The 18,552-nt window shown below is 39.8% G+C and overlaps 1 protein-coding gene across 6 annotated transcripts in view; it reads left to right on the forward strand.

Annotated features, from left to right (window-relative positions):
* LOC106869718 (uncharacterized) overlaps nucleotides 1-18,552 on the forward strand; it is a 105,780-nt gene that overhangs the window by 54,119 nt on the left and 33,109 nt on the right. For all 6 annotated transcript variants that reach the window (XM_089359515.1, XM_089359512.1, XM_089359513.1 and 3 more), the window contains one exon: nucleotides 897-1,493. In XM_089359515.1, the coding sequence (XP_089215641.1) occupies nucleotides 897-1,493 (597 nt within the window). The remainder of the gene's footprint in view (nucleotides 1-896; nucleotides 1,494-18,552) is intronic.

An 18,552-nucleotide genomic window follows, 5' to 3' on the forward strand; every position in this document is an offset into this window, starting at 1 on the left:
ATTGTCTTGTCACATTACTCTCAGTTAACACACTAATCTGTTTCTGTCACAATATGTTCTGCTGTTACATGTCCTACTATTCTGGATACTATTAAACAAAAGAGTTCCTATTGTCAAACCTTATCCAAAAATTGTTTCTGCAATCAAAAAAATGTTATGTTTGATTCAATTATTTCTCTTTAAACTGATACTACATTTTGTTACAATATTCTGTTACAAATTCTGTTATAGTTACCCCTTCTGTCTCATAAAGCTGATCTGATTCTGTTACATATTTTTTCTCACTCTTGGCACAAACTTGGTTGTGTGGTTAAGAGGTTTGCTTCACAACCACATGGTTTCAGGTTCAATATCACTGCTAAACACTTTGAACAAGTGTCTTTTACTAAAACCACGAGCCAATCAATATAAACAACGAGCTGTTCTGTTCCCACCTACCAAATACTCTCACAAGGATTTGGTCAGATCAGGGGCAAAACACACTTGCCGAAGGTGACATGCAGTGAGATTGAACCTGAAGCCATGTGGTTAGAAATCAATCTTCTTAACTACACAGCTATGCCATGCCTACACCTATATACATATATTAATATGTAGCAGAAGCAACGGAGTGACTCAAGGGCTGAGAATTTTGTGTGTTGGCACTTATCAAAAGCTCTCGGCCCTTTGATAAATGTACAAAACTGAAATTTAGTACCACTCAACCAAAACTCTTGAAAGTGATGCCATAGCATGGTTGAAACCAATAAAGGAATAATATAATTGAAGAAAAGACTATAATGTTTTGCTCAAAAATGATATTGGGGTTACACATTGGTGTTAGCTCACTGTGCTGGCCTCTGTGATAAATAGTAAAGATATATCTCAAATCTTATTCTTCATTTGTTTCTTTCCAGGCTCCACTGAAATCAATAGTGCAGGAGGTGCAGAGACAAGCTGCTGCAGCTGCTGCCGTCGCTGCAACATCTATTGTAAGCACGTTGACCACGACAACCAGCATGACGACAGGAATCTCACTGTCTGTAGATGGCCAGACGGCTTCTCTGTCCCAAGTCCACTCTGCTGCCCCACTCTCGGCTACCGCCCAGACACATGCTCTTGCACCGCTCTCAGACAGCAGAACACGCATGCGGATATGTACAAAGGAGATCGTTTGCCTCCTGCCAACCTGCATCACTTCTATACCAATCCCAAGAAGGTACACCCGGCGCATTCTAGCTGAGAAGGGTCTCGTTCAAAAGATACGTATCGCCACCTATTGGACAGAAGAACAAATTAAAACCGAAATCTCATCTCTGTTTCGTAAGCCCTACGGACTTCAACAGGGCGAAATCCTTCCGTTTGACTATCTATGTACAAAGCCAAACTGTAAACGACTGGTCAGAGCTTCAGCATCCGATTCCGTCCAGTGGGGTGGTCAAGAGGTCGCTAGGTTGGCTGGCCAGGGGTGTCTATACATAGTTTCCAGGATTCCATTATACACAAATACAATGGTGAGTGAAGCATGTTTGCATTTTTATATTCTATATATATATATATATATATATATATATGTGTGTGTGTGTGTGTGTATGTATTTATAATGTATGTTGGGCTTTGTTTGTCTGTTCTGTTATTTTTCACAGGTTTAATTTCAAGCAAGGAGTCAAAGATGGCCAACCAAGTTGTTTAAAGGATTATCATGCTGCCAAACGAAGTGATCAAAGATTCATATCATATAGATATCTCATCACAGAGTTTGCACTCATCTCCATGGGCCCTAAACCTAGAGTCTTCAACATTTGCTGCCTCATTTGACTTGGTTATTAATAAGTACCATGGGGTGTGGTGTAAGGTGCAAGTTATTCGCTTAAGGGAGTCAGTAAAAGAAATGTGAGGACTGGTTTTTCAAATGTTTTTTAATGATTTCGTTAGCTTGTGAGGTGAAGGGCAAATAGATTTTTGTCTCTCACTGGTTCAAGTGACCTAGCTGTTGACCGGTAGCCCATAGGTATTGGACAAGAAAATCATATCTCAACAACTGAATATTTAATGAAATTGCGGGCCGTATAATTGTTTGAATAATGTGTTTTAAGTGCTTGTAATATTCAATGAACCTTTACCAGGCTTGGTTGACTGAGCAACTTTTAGACCAGGGGTTTTCAAACTGTGGTCCGCGGACCACAGGGGTCCGCAAGGACAAGACAGGGGGTCCGTAGACAGCAAATACTTTTTATGGGCAATTTGATTTTATATATGTTTTTTAATCTAAATCTTTTAATTGACAATAAACCTATTTGTTAAATACTGCTAAATAAATAAATGTAAAAATATATGTTATTTTAAGCAAATATTTATGTATAAATTTCATAAGCGTTTATAAGAGGGTCCCTAAGGTAAAGCCTGAAATATAAAGGGGTCCGCAAGTCAAAAAGTTTGAAAACCCCTGCTTTAGACATCATGAAGGTAGAAGGGAGTTATATGTAGAAGGGAGTTATATATTTTATCGAAATCCTTCCAGTATAGCTTAGTTAAGCTATACACAAAAAAAAAAATCAACAGAGAACAAGAGTGTGTCGATATAGAATTTATTTTGTTACGTTTGGTTATACACCATGAGGGTGAAAGCAATTGGCTGACTGGTGCCACAGAGAAGTCCTGCTAACCAAAAGTCCCTTCACTGCCGACCAGCTCACTAGCTAGCCTGCAGTGAAGTTCCTGTCTACAGTTTGTCTGTTATAAGTCCTTGAGCAGTGCACGACACAAGAACAATTCATATATTTTCACACATACACATAAAGCCAGTATGCTCCGTTGGATGTGTAATGTCAATGTGAATACCCGTCAGAGTGTAAGTATCTTGAGAGAAAAGCTGAACATTAGAAGCATCAGTTGTGGTGTGCAAGAGAGACGATTGCGCTGGTATGGACATGTGGTGAGAATGGATGAGGATAGCTGCGTGAAAAAGTGCCACACCCTAACAGTTGAGGGAACCCGTGGAAGAGGTAGGCCAAGGAAGACCTGGGCTGAGGTGGTGAGGCAAGACCTTCGTACATTGGGCCTCACCGAGGCGATGACTACTGACCGAGACCTTTGGAAATGTGCTGTGCGTGAGAAGACCCGGCAAGCCAAGTAAGATCGTTGCCAGTGCCCCTGGACTGGCTCTTGTGCGGGTGGCACATGAGATGCACCATTTTGAGCGTGGCCGTTGCCAGTACCGCCTGACTGGCTCCCGTAGGATTTTCGAGTGAGATCGTTGCCAGTACCCCTGGACTGGCTTGTGCGGGTGGCACATAAAAGACACCATTTCGAGCGTGGCCGTTTTCGTGCGGGTGACACGTAAAAGCACCCACTACACTCTCTGAGTGGTTGGCGTTAGGAAGGGCATCCAGCTGTAGAAACTCTGCCAAATTAGATTGGAGCCTGGTCTTGCTATCCGGTTTCACCAGTCCTCAGTCAAATCGTCCAACCCATGCTAGCATGGAAAGCGGACGTTAAACGATGATGATGATGATGATGATGATGATCTACACAGATGCACACACCCACTCTTACACACACAGAAGTACAAATAAATATAGACACATATATCTACTCACTTGCTTCACACCCACTTATCATATTTGTCTCCTAAGTCACTCCTTAAACCAAACAATCAGATGTCTTTTTTATTATTTGCTGAATCTGTAGGTAGGGGTAGAGCCCATGATCCTTGCACCCCCTCTGAGACAGGTGAGATTGATAGCATTAATATTCCATTTAAACTTCTGCAAGGAAGTTTCCAATTGTTCTAATATTCTTTGAAGAAAGAACTAGGCACAGTTGTTTGAGCAGGCTTTGGATGCAAAAGGACCTTGGAAGTGAATGAAGACCATCTCATCTAGCCCTGCCTTTTCTTTTCCAAACACTTATAGAAGCTACCATATCAACAGCTAGAAATTTGACCATTACAAGAACGTAAAATACTTTGACTTCTAGTCAGAGAAGATGCATGGTCAACCTCATAAATAGCTGTTGCATTTTTTTATGATAAAGATACAATCATGTGTGTGTGTGTGTGTCTGTGTGCGTGTGTGTGTCTGTGTGTGTGTGTGTGTCTGTGTGCGTGTGTGTGTCTGTGTGCGTGTGTGTGTGTGCATTATTGATGCCGGAAAACCTTCACAAATTGTTACTCAGCTTCATATAAACATTTAATTATATATATCATCATCATCATCATCATCGTTTAACATCCGCTTTCCATGCTAGCATGGGTTGAATGATTTGACTGAGGACTGGCAAGCCAGAAGGCTGCACCAGGCTCCAATCTGATCTGGCAGAGTTTCTACAGCTGGATGCCCTTCCTAACGCCAACCACTCCGAGAGTGTAGTGGGTGCTTTTATGTGCCACTGGGACGAGGGCCAGTCACATGGCACTGGCAATGGCCACGCTCAAAAAGGTGTTTTTTATGTGCTACCTGCACGGGAGCCAGTCCAGCGGCACTGGCAATGACCTCACTTGAATGATTTTCTAATGTGCCACCAGCGCAAGTGCTAGAAGGCAACGCTGGTAACGATTACACTCTAATGATGCTATTTATGAGCCACTAGCACTATACATATATATATGTATATATATATATATATATAGGTTATGAGCGATAGTGGTGTCAATTAGATCCAAGGGTTTCAAGTAATGCTGAGTAAAGTGCTATGGATAGACCACAGTTAAGCCTCAGGTTCGGAGACTATGCGAATAAGGGGTCCAATGTAGGTACTATATCAGCGTGTGAATATCAGGATTTACTTTTTGTAATGAGATAAAAAACCAAGGCTGTGTATAATATAGAATGTAACCTGGTGCAAGGTTACTGGACATGCAGAAGACAGCACTTTTTGGTACAGCAAGGATCTTAAGGAAAGTCTTGTCTGTTTAAGGCACAGGAGAGGAAGGAGTAAAGGACTTTTGTCTCAGCTTGGTGTTGACTACTCCCTAACTGAAATTGTCCAGACCATTCCACATCTAAGTGTCTGAAATTTACAAAAATGAAGCATAATAATTTAGGTCAGGAAAGATTATTAGGAGAGTTCTAAGTATTTGAAGGACTATTGAGAGCTAGTGGATATCTAAGGTTACAGTTAGTAACTGGCTACCCACATAGATCCTGCCAGGAATATGCCAAACTTGTGTCAAATTAATAATGATAATAATAATAATCCTTTCTACTAAAGGCACAAGGCTTGAAATTTGTGGGGAGGGAACTAGTCCATTATATTGACCCCAGTGCATAACTGGTACTTATTTTATCAATCTTGAAAGGATGAAAGGCAGAGTCAACCTCAGTGGAATTAGAACTCAGAATGTAAAAGACAGACAAAATGCCGCTAAGCATTTTGCCTGGCAAAGCTTGTTGTACACACACACACATACATAACATGTGTATATGTATGCTGCAGTGTGTATCCCCAACCACGTGATGTTAGTTTGTTTACATCCCTATAACACTGTGGTTTGACAAAAAGAAAAAATAAGTACAGGGTTTCAGTGAAGATGCGTGGCATGGTGGTTAGGGTATTTGGTACATGACCGTAAAGTCGTGAGTTCGAAAACTGACAGTGCATTGAGTCCTTGAGCAAAACACTTTATTTCATATTGTTCCAGTCCACTCAGCTGGCAAAAATGAGCAGTACCTGTATTTCGAATGACCAGCCTTGTCACACTCTGTATCATGCTGAATCTCCCAGAGAATTATGTTAAGAGTACGCATGTCTGAGGAGTACTCAGCCACTTGAATGTTAATTTCATGAGCAGGCTGATCTGTTGATTAGATCAACTAGAACTTTCATCATCGTAACCAACAAAGTACTAATTACATGGCATCAGTTTGTTCACCTAAAAACCTTCACAGCTGTGCTACAGTATGGCTGTAGGCCAATGACTGAGACCTGTAAAAGATAATTACCACATAAGCATAGCTTCACACACACGCATATCCCCCACCGGGGCTTTTAAATAATTTTACAAGGCTCTGATGCTCTAACGTTTCTTATTTCTTTATTGCCCACTAGGAGCTAAACATAGAGGGGACAAACAAGGACAGACAAAGGGATTAAGTCGATTACATCAACCCCAGTGCGTAACTGGTACTTAATTTATCGACCCCGAAAGGATGAAAGGCAAAGTCAACCTCGGTGAAATTTGAACTCAGAACGTAACGGCAGACAAAATACCGTTAAGCATTTCGCCCGGCGTGCTAACGATTCTGCCAATCCACATCCTTTAATTATCACAGTCTTTCCCCTTGTTATCCACAGCATGGTGACACGGTGATCGGGGCTCTTAATCCTCTATATCTGAATCATTTATTTCACATCTGTCTTTTTTTTCCAGAGTAGCATGGGTTAGATGAATATATTATTGAAGCATTGTTTTACAAGATGCCCTTCCTGTCACCAAACCTTAGCGGTTTCTCAAGATAGGGAGCTCTCATTTTGCACATCTCTGCTGACATGAGTTGGATAGGAGCCCCAGCTTCCATAGTCTGTTTTGGCTTGGTTTCTATAGCTGGATGCCCTTCATAATGCCAACATAGGGTGTTCCAGTAGCCACCCTGTTGACTCAGGGCAGCACTACCTCCTCCAGGCACTTGATGTAGGCCTCCGTGTTAAGTGTAAGGTCATGTAGGAAGATGAACGGAGGCATAACGTCGCCATCACTAGTGATCACTCCAAACACCACTATGTTGACTGAATGTTTGATTTTTATCACTCTTGCTACATGTCCTCAGATTGCACTGTCCTCAGTTTGACACCCAAACACTCTGAAATGTTCGTATTGACGCTTCCTGTGTGAATGCCAAGCAGTACAGCATGTCGTTCCCAAATTTCTGGCAGAGTGAATTGTGTCACGGTGCCATTTTTCTTACAGATGGTGCCCAGCTGACCCTACTATACCGTGTAGTCGACAAAATCAAAAACAAACTGTGCGCATGTGCGAAATTAAAAATATAAAATGGTAACAATTTACCCATCGCACCCTCTCTATTCCCAAGCATTAAACTAATACATCCTTTTGTTGTTTACACCACCTGTCCTCGTCTGTTGTTTTTTTCATAAATTCTCCCATATATATATATATATATATATATATATATATTAAAAAATAGGGTAAAAAATCATATATTAATTAATATCGATTAATTACCAGGAAGCTAGCACATTTAAAGAATCAAAGAGATTCAGAAACAGTATCTGCAATCTCAGGGGATTAAAGTACATTTTTATATATAACGTTGACCACTAACGTGGACATTCAATGTGCTAGAAATAGATCACATCTTGTGTCTATTAAGACCTAAATTGTTCTCAACATGAAATATAGCGGAATACCAAAACGTAAGCGGGCAAGACATTTAAAATCACCGAAAAAAATCATTATTAAACAGGGACCGAGAAATAGACAGTCGGTAAGATTGTTAAATTTTGAAACCGGTCCCTGTTTAATAATGATTTTTTTCGGTGATTTTAAATGTCTTGCCCGCTTACGTTTTGGTATTCCGCTATATTTCATGTTGAGAACAATTTAGGTCTTAATAGACACAAGATGTGATCTATTTCTAGCACATTGAATGTCTACGTTAATGGTCAACGTTATATATAAATATATATATATATATATATATATATATATATATATATATATATATACACCCATATGTATATATATATACACGCACATATATGTATGTGTATATATATATGTATGCATGTATGTATATATATATATATATGTGTGTGTGTATATATATATATATATATATATATATATATAGCGGATGTAGAGGGATGTCAGTTTTGTGTGAGGTTGTTAAGAGGGGGACGAGGGGTTTGCAACAAGGAGAGATATGGAAAGTGGGTATGTGGAAGGGGTGGAAGATTTGTTAATCCCCCCCCCCCCTCGCCGAATATCTTGTGTTGGAGCAGCTAAACTAACGAAAATATCTAAATGTGGCAACCACTTTGATTAATTAATTACCGCAGTTAACCTCCTCACCTCCTGTTACCCCCACTCTGCCAACACCACCTTCCACACGCACGATCTGGATCTCAGTGGCGAGGGGGCAAGCCAACACCTACAATAACATCAACGGCATCGTTGTTGTTATTGTTGTTATTGTTAACAAAACTCTAATTGGAAAAGCTTGGGATATCACAGCTGTTATCAACATCATTATCACCATTGTCATTATCATCATCATCATCATCATCATCATCATCATCATCATCATAATTATCATCATCATCATCATCATCATCATCAGTTAATTATCATCACTCTTGTTGTCATCCTTGTTGTTAATTATCTTCAAAATAACTATTACTATCAACATTATTAATCATCTTTGTAATCAACATTATCATCATCAACATCATCATCATCATCATCATCATCATCATCGTCATCATAGTTTCTTACTTAGGAACAAGAGTCGCAATTCTGAGAGGTGGGAGTTAACTGATTAAATCAGCCCCTGTACTTAAACTAGTACTTTATTTTATTTATGCCAAAAGGATGAAAGACAAAATTGGCCTCGGTGGGATTTGAACTCAGAATGTAAAGATCCCAGCATGGCTGTGTGGTTAAGTTTGTTTCCCACCCACATGGTTCTGGGTTCAGTCCCATTGCATAGTGTACCTTCTTGAGGCAAGTGTCTTTTATCATAGCCTTGGGCCAACCAAGGCCTTGTGAGTGGATTTGGTAAATGGAAACTGAAAGAAGCCCATCGTGTGTGTCCTTGTGTCTGTGTTTGTCTCACCCCACCACTTGACAACTGATAGAATAAGTATCAAGCTTGAAGAAAATATAACTATAAGAGTCAATTCGTTCAACTAAGGTTCTTCAAGGTGATGCCCCAGCCTGGCCATAGTCTAATGGCTAAAACATCTTCATCATCATCATAATCAACAGCATTAGACAGCTGACCTCAGTGATGACTGGCAAGCTGGATGTGTGAGTCGAAGCATTACCATTTAAGCATAACTTCACACACCCCTCCTGGGGCTTTTTTTAAAAAATGATTTTGGGTTAAACTTGTTCGTTGTGGTTTCTGGAGGGAAGGACTAAATGTTTTGGTTTCAAAACTGACCCTCCTGCTTCAACAACAGGAACAACATCAATAACATCATTCAATATTAGAAACAGAGAGAGAGAGAGAGATCTACATGGTCACTGGGCCTGCTAGAAACAGCAGCGACATCTCCTTCAAATAACACCTTACACATGCACACACACATCATCATCATCATCATCATCATCATAGTTATCATCATTGGCATTTAATGTCTGCTTTCCATACTGGGGTGGGTTGTATGGTTTGACAAGTGCTAGCAAGCCAGAAGACTGCACCAAGCTCTCTTGGCTGTTTTGGCATGGTTTCTAGGTTTGGATGCCCTTACCAACACCAGCCACTTTACAGAGTGTACTGGATGCATTTTTTTTTTTTTTTTTTTTTTTGTGGCACCAGCTCTAGTCAGGTCACCCAGTTACTTGCAAGACAGGACCCCTCAACTGAGTGGGGTTGGAGAGTAGTATTGAGGGGAGTAGCTTGTGCCAGGTGATGAGAGATTAGTGAATGACAGAGGGACAGAAACAGGTATCTTGCTGTAGTGGTGATACATGGCTGCCCTTGTTGAGAAAAGAGGGAGAAGAGAGATAGAAGATGGTAAAGATGATGTGTCAGAGCATATTCTCAGGCAAATGTATATACGTGAACTGGTACAGAGAACTGAAAACATTGAGCGGACAGGTAAGTTCGTCAGAGTGAGAAAGGAAAGTGGGAGAAGGACAGGGAGAGGACAATGAGGGGGTGTTGGGAAGATATGTTGTGGGGGAGGGGGAGTTTTATCAGGGACAGATTATATGCAGGGGCACAGACATAAATGACGTATGTTTAGGACCTTAGTTTTATTTAGAATTAACTGTATGGATGACTAGACCATATTCCACTTCACCAGATATTTTAAGCATTTCATTTGTAATTCTTCATGGACCAAGGGTTTTCCTTGTCTTTATATCCTCAATAGCTTTATCTATAATACTGCTGTCAGCTCAGTTAGCTGCTCCCTCTCTAGGGCCCATATTAGGAAGATTCTTCTTCTCCCATACATTCTCCTCATTTAGTAGCCTTTCACAGTGGCACTTCCACGCCTCTTTCTTTTCAAAATCACTAAGTGCAAGTGTTTCTTCATCCATTTGTGCACACTTCTCTCTCAGATCATCATGATTCTACTTGCTCTGTAGATATTCATAGATTTCCCCATGTATATCTGGTAAAAAAAATGGGGTTCATCTGTATGATAGCCAATACCTGAAAGAGGAGCTTTGGAAAGCATGCTATTAAGTTATAATTTAGATAATATAAAATATATACATATATATTAAAGTTGACATTGGAGCTCATTGCAACCCTGTGCCTCACTGGATCCTGTCAAACTATCCAACTCTTGCTAACATGGAAAACAGACTTTAAAGGATGATGATGATGATAAATATATATATGTACATGTTTCGTGTCTCCTTGTCTTGACATTACATGATAGCTGTAAACAAGTGTCACTGTCACACAAGCAGTGTCATTTGTTTCCAATAATTTGCACAAACATGTCTGACAATGAGGAAATGCTACCTTGCTTGAAAACCGATGAGAGCGTTTTCAGGATGGGTATCCAGCCGTAGAAACTCTGCCTCAGTAAGTTCCGTCTAACTCATGCAAGCATTGGAAAAGAAGACATTAAAAACTGATGGTGATACAAACACACACACACACACACACACACACTTGCTGCCAGTTATGCAAACCACAGTATTTGAAGGTCAACTGAATTTATGTTTTGACAAGACTAATAGTCAAAATATAAATACAATTACTGGAACAAAGAACAGTAGTAGTAGTAGTAGTAGTAGTAGTCCTTTCTATTAAGGTACAACATGGCCTGAAATTTGGGGGCAGGAGAAAGTCCGATTACATCGATCCCCAGTACGTAACTGGTACTTATTTCATTGACCCTGAAAGGATGAAAGGCGAAATCGACCCTGATAACATTTGAACTCAGAATGTATAGGTGGACAGCATTTTTCCCTGCATGTCGATGATTATGCCATTAATAATAATAATAATAATTCTTTAATAATAATGGTTTCAAATTTTGGCACAGAGCCAGCAGTTTTTGAGTGGGCTGGTCAGTCAATTACATCAATCTCCAGGTGCACAGTGTGCCACATGTCAGGTGTCGAAGCGATCACAGAACAATGCGAGATGAAGTGTTTTGCTCAAGAACACTATGTATCACCCGGTCTAAGAACTGAAATCCTGATTACTAAATCATGAGTTCAACACCCTAACCACTAGGCCATGCACCCTCAGTAGTAATAATAATAATAATAATAATAATAATAATAATAATAATAATAATAATAATAATAATAATAATAATAACATACAGAAAATTGCACTACTGGGTACTGCACACATTCTACGCAAAACACTTTCAATACAGTAAACAAAAGAGCACCACAGCAAACCACAGCACATACCCAAGGCGCACAGAGCTGCGCTCGGTAGTGAAGTGAAAGCACGTTATAAAAATAAAACTACTGAATAGTAATAATAATAATATATTCAGACAAATACATAACAAAAACACCAGGACTTACAAATATATATAACATACAGAAAATTGCACTACTGGGTACTGCACACATTCTACGCAAAACACTTTCAATACAGTAAACATAAGAGCACCACAGCAAACCACAGCACATACCCAAGGCGCACAGAGCTGCGCTCGGTAGTGAAGTGAAAGCACGTTATAAAAATAAAAATAAAACTACTGAATAATAATAATAATAATAATAATAATTATTATTATTATTATTATTATTATTATTATTATTATTATTATTATTATTATTATTATTATCATCATTATTCTTTCTACTGAAGGCACAAGGCCTGAAATTTGGTGGGAGGAGACTGGTCAATTACATCAACCCAAGTGTTTTACTGGTACTTAATTTATCAACCTCAAAAGGATTAAAGGCAAAGTCAACCTCAGCGGAATAATAATAATAATCATCATCATCGTCGCTTAACGTCACTTAACGTCCGCTTTCCATGCTGACATGGGTTGGACAGTTTGACTGAGGACTGGTGAGCCAGAAGCCTGCACCAGGCTCCAATCTGATCTGGCAAAGTTTCTACAGTTGGATGCCCTTCCTAATGCCAACCACTCCAAGAGTGTAGTGGGTGCGTTTACGTGCCACCGGCACGAGGGCTAGTCAGGTGGTACTGGCAATGACCACTGGCAATGTGCACAGCAGCACTAACATCGGCCATGCTCAAATGTTGTTTCTCACATGCCACCGGCACATGTGCCAGTAAGGCAATGCTAGCAACGATCATGCTCAAATGGTGCTTCATGTCAGCGATTTTGATTTTGATTTCACTTGCCTCAATAGGTCTTCGCATGCAAAGTCTATTGTCCAATGAATGAAGAGTACTCATAAGTGGGCTGGTTATACACCACTGGCATAGGCCACGGGTTATGGTCTCACTTGGCTTGTCAGGTCTTCTCAAGCACAGCATATCTCCAAAGCTCTCGGTCACTAGTCATTGCCTCGTTGAGGCCCAATGTTCGAAGGTCATGCTTCACCACCTCATCCCAGGTCTTCCTGGATCTACCTGTTCCACAGGTTCCCACAACTGCTAGGGTGTGACACTTTTTCACACAGCTGTCCTCATCCATTCGCAACCTAGACCATACCAGCGCAGTCGTCTCTTTTGCACACCACATCTGATGCTTCTTAAGTCCAACTTTTCTCTCAGGGCGCTTACACTCTGTCATGTATGCACACTGACATTACACATCCAGCGGAGCATACTGGTTTCTTGCCGTTTATTCAATTTTTTTTATATCCACTCTACTAATATGTGGTGTTGCAAAGTCACATTTTTTTCCTTTACAATCATATCTGGTCTCCTTAACTTAGTAGTATTGTCAGTCTTTATGGAGAAATTCCATAAAATCTTGTAATTACTGTTCAGTATCACAGTATCTTGCTCGTGTTCACACAACTTTTCTGCTACTAATCTTGTTTGTGCTTATACTCTTTATATGCTAGCTTACTGCTTTTACTTCAGAGATGGTTAATACTTTCATCACTTTTTCTACAGATTCAGCATTTACTCTCTGACTTAGTTTTATCAATCTTTGCCTTTATCAAATTAGTTCTAACGGCTTTCTACTGAGCAGCTATAATTTGAGATTCAATTTCTTGTTTCAAGTTTCGATCTGTCAGCCACAGCCAGCATTTATTTTTTACTTCCAAAATCTTTTGTTTATTGCATGAATTGGCCGTGTTATTCCTTCTCTTTCCAATTATCTGTCTTGTTATTTTTCTGAAGTAGGCTGAAATTTGAAGGAGATTTGCCTGCTGATGCTAACAGGTTGAGTAACTATGTATCTTATTATTTGGCTCACTTCTTTGATTGGAAGGAGATGATTAAGTACAGCTGTTTGGACACTAACAATTTGGCATGGCTAACTGGACATTCAACTTGGCATGGATGGGAATCACAGACACACACACACACACACACACACACATTCATGCATGTACGTGCATGCAGGAATATACATATAAACATATGTGTGACTGAGAGAGAAAGAGGGGGTGAGAGAGGGACAGAGACCTTATAATTGACTTATGATTACTTTGGTTTACTACGTCTTCTTCATTGGACACGAGACTCGGCTTGTGAAGACCTGTTGGGGCAAGCGAAGTGAAATCATGATGGCACCTGTGCCCAGCGTCGCCTTTCTGGCACTTGTACCAGTGGCATGTGTAAAGACATTCAAGTGAGATCATTGCCAGTGCTGCAGGACTGTGCAGGTTGCATGTAAAATGCACCATTTTGACCTTGGCCGTTGCCAGTACCTCCTGACTGGCCTTTGTGCCTGTGGCACGTAAAAGCACCTACTACACTCTCGGAGTGGTTGGCGTTAGGAAGGGCATCCAGCTATAGAAACTCTGCCAAATCAGATTGGAGCCTGGTGTCGCCTCCTGGTCCACCAGTCCTCAGTCAAATCGTCCAACCCATGCTAGCATGGAAAGCGGACGTTAAACGGTGATGATGATGATGATGATCAACTCACTCCATTAACTAACTCTTTCATTAATGCATTCCTGCATTGACTCACTCTTTCATTGATTCCTTCCCCTATTGACTCACTCCATTCACTCACCGTTCTCATTCACTTGGCTCCTTCATTGATCCATAAACCTCAGATAGATCAAAGCTATCAGTACTTACTTAGAAGGAGAAACAATTACAAAATTATTCACTTCCTGGTATGAAGATGGTACTTATATAATTTTTTTTCTGTATGTATTATATTTTTTACTTTATTTTTTTTCTTGTGTTTATATGTATTCTGTATTTTTCTTTTTTGCATCTTGTATATGTTATTTGTTTTATATGTTTATATGTTATCTTATATTTTATTATGCATTTTATTTTCGAAGTTTAGTAAATGAAAACCGCATGGAAAAAAACTCCCACTTCATTTGGTTGAGCATTCAGCAGAATACCTTGTGATGTTTGGTGGCATCCACTTATATATAAACAGGTGGTGGACCTCTTAAATCCCATTCTAATCAATTTTGCCTTTCCTCTGCATTCTCGGGCAGTTGATAAAGTAAGAGTACCAAGTTTGGGTCGATATAATTCAATATTTTTTTTATCTCTTCCCAACTCCTTCCTGGCCACTCCCACCCTCTCTTCTATAATCTGTATAGCTATATAAAGATGGCAAGCTGGCAGAATCTTTAACATGTCAGGTAAAATTTTGGTCACCTGTATGTTCTGAGTTCAAATTCCACTAAGGACCACTTTGCCTTTCATCCTTTCCAGTTTGACAAAGGGCTAAGATACCTGGCCATTGTCAAGAAAACCTGTACCCCGCAGCAGAAGTGTTAAGACCAATCCTGCTGGTGGCATAAGCACTCGTGATGGTGCCATATAAAAGCGTCTGTATGGTGCCACGTAAAAGCACCCATGTGGCACCATGTAAACGCATCCATGCAGCGTCACATAAAAGTGCCTGTGCAGTGCCATGTAAAAGCGCCCATGTGACACCACATAAAAGTGCCCATGTGGTACCATGTAAAGGATCCTGTGTGGGTCACATTGCGCCCATGTAAAAGCTCCCATACGGTGTCACATAAAAGTGCCCATGTGGTGTCTTGTAAAAGCACCCAGCACACTCTGTAAAGTGGTTGACATTAGGAAGGGCATCCAGCCATAGAAACCATGCCAAATCAGACTGGAGTCTGGTGCAGCTCCCCGGCTTGTCAGCTCTGGTCAAGCTGTCCAACCCATGCCAGCATGGACAATGGACGTTAGATGATGATGATGATTATGATGATAATGATTATGAACACTAGGATCGCTGTCATCGACCTGCCTCCTCCCCCGAAATTGTGCCTTGTGCCAAAATTTGAGACCAATATGTATAGCCATGTAGCTCCTCTACAGCAAGAAATCTATTGTTTTAGTTCCATCTCTTATACATTAACCCCTACCCCCTACATCTAACATAAAGCTACCTCCCTTTCTGTTGTAGTGACACTCAGGACATCCTAGTCTTGCAAACTGCTGCATGACAACTTCACTAGTGCTGGTGCCAGGGGAAAAAAGCCTCCAGTACACACTGTAAAGTGTTTGGGTTAGGAAGGGCATCCAGTTGTACAGGGTGTCCACAAAGTCTAGGTACATGGGGATTAACACATACTTTAAGAAATTATTATTTCTTATATTTAATTGTATATGTTATGATTTTATTTACTCCATGTACCCAGACTTTGTGGACACCCTGTAGAAGCCATATCACGACTGACAATGTTGCATGATGCAGTCTTCCAACCTGTCAGATCTTGTCAAAATATCTGACCCATGCTAACATAGAACATGGATGTTAAACAATGATGACAAAGATGATTTTTCTAATCTCTTAGTGGCTTCAGCATCTTCTGTACAGGGTTTCTGATGTGAATTGTATCAATTCCAATTCTATAATTCTCGTTTTTCAACATGGCCATCAAAAGTTGAAAGGCAAAATCCACACTTAGTATAAAGGAACATAACAAGAATGTATTTTTGCCTAATGGCCAACCAATTCCACCCACAAATATACAGTGTGTGTGTGTGTGTGTGTACTTTTTTATTAAAGCTGTAGAAACATCACAAAATTACTCAGAGTTTCGCATTTCTGTCATCAGAAATAAAACTGTGGTGATACATGTAATATATGATTTGATATAATCTAATTTGATGAATAAGCATTTGAATTTGATTGGGTTATGACTGGGGAGAGTCAATTTCTTTTTGTGCTTTATAATTTAACACACTCACTGGTAAAATTTCCACTTATTTCTTATTTCTATTTTCCTAATATTTTCATTGCGTCTTGCAACCTTTTCAATTGTCTTGATTGGGCTACTTATTTTCAAAATATAAACGGTGTTATATTTTCTAATGGTTGGGAAGGTTGGGGGTGTATAAATTGAACAGTAGGAGTGGCTGTGTGGTAAGTAGCTTGCTTACGAACTGCATGGTTCTGGGTTCAGTCCCACTGCGTGGCACCTTAGGCAAGTGTCTTCTATTATAGCCTCGGGCCGACCAAAGCCTTGGGAGTGGATTTGGTAGACGGAAACTGAAAGAAGCCCATCGTATATATGTATATATATATATATATATGTGTGTGTGTGTGTGTGTGAATGTTTGTGTGTCTGTGTTTGTCCCCCAACATCACTTGACAACCGATGCAGGTGTGTTTACATCCCCATAACTTAGCAGTTCTGCTAAGTACTAGGCTTACAAAGAATAAGTCCTAGGGTCGATTTGCTCGACTAAAGGTGGTGCTCCAGCATGGCCACAGTCAAATGACTGAGACAAGTAAAAGAGTATATATATATTATATTATATAATATCAATAAAAAAAACCTTGAGTGAAGAAGGGAGTAATGCATGTTCAATCTATACACCTCCAACCCATCCAACTGTTAACAAATACAACACCGTTTATGTTTTGAAAATAAGTTATCCAATGAAATTCAAATGCTTATTCACCAAATTGGATTATACCAAATCAATTATTACATGTACCATTGCAATTTTGTTCCAGCCTTGATAACAACTGTCCAACAAATGGAAAAGTAAAACTCTGAGTAACAGTTTTATGATGTTTTTGCAGTTTTAATAAAAAAGCATATTACTCTACCTTTGGCATTCGAGTACTATTTTTTCCACCTTGTTTTGCATTTATGTACTTACCTCTGTGTGTGTGTGTGTGTGTGTGTGTGTGTGTGTGTGTGTGTGTATGTGTGTGTGTATGAATATGTATATATATGTATGCATGTATGTATGTATGTATGTATGTATATATGTGTGTATATATATATATATGTATGTGTGTGTATATATATATATATATATATATATATATATATATATATTCAAATTACGATGAACGTAAACAAACAAACGAAGTTTGCTTTTAGAAGCGTTGAGATGTCTTAGAAAGTTACAGAAGTGATTTTAAATTCTCAATCGCAGGATAATGCTAATAATATAGCCTGAACAGGATAAACTACCCCTATGTGCTCATACACACTCATGCACATACACACTCATGCACATAAACACTCATGCACATACACGCACATCTAGCTAAATATTTACACATATATATATAACCTTAGAGGTGCCACACAAATTTCTATTTACCAAATTTCATTTGTCTGGATTTGGTCAACTCAATGTAGAAGTTATGTGCCCAAGGTGCCATGCAGTGACACTTTGGGCAACCCATTCCTTGCATCCTCTCCACCCTATTGATATGATCCAGAGACAAACTGAGGCAAGAAATCCAGTACCCAAATTGGTAACAGAATCAGAGATGTGAGTGTGCCATGATGTCAGGTGTAAGCGAAATCATTCCCCAAAATGTCCAGTGCCATACCTGGCATATCTGGATTTATATCAGAGTGACCTCCAAGAGAGATGCTTTAACGAAAGCTGGGGTGTGCCTCACTCCTAGTGGTTATCCCAGCACACCAGACACCAACTTGAAATTTCTGATGACCCCCATGTTATAGCTCAATGGTCATTGGACTTACCCTGAGTTTGTCCATCCTTTTCACAGGTCTTTTTTTAGTCCTGTTGGGTTTCTAGCGACCCTCCTCACCAAGCTACCCAGTGGTGTGTTGGGAACAGGGTGGGGGGGCAGATTAGTCACTGATGACCCAACCGTGCTCATCAGTGGTCGTACTGGGTCTCATCTTACCAAAAGCACTCATGAGAGACCTCACTAGTTACTTGACATATGTGTGCATATATTCTTTTATTCTTTTGCATGTTTCAGTTATTTGACTGCAGCCATACTGGAGCACCACCTTAAAGGGTTTTTTTTTAGTTGAAGAAATCGACCCCAGGACTTATTCTTTGTAAGCCCAGTACTTGTTTCATCGGTCTC

This window comes from Octopus bimaculoides, chromosome 11, assembly GCF_046866305.1.
Source record: "Octopus bimaculoides isolate indiv1 chromosome 11, ASM4686630v1, whole genome shotgun sequence".
In the NCBI taxonomy this organism is placed as follows: Eukaryota; Metazoa; Mollusca; class Cephalopoda; order Octopoda; family Octopodidae; genus Octopus; species Octopus bimaculoides.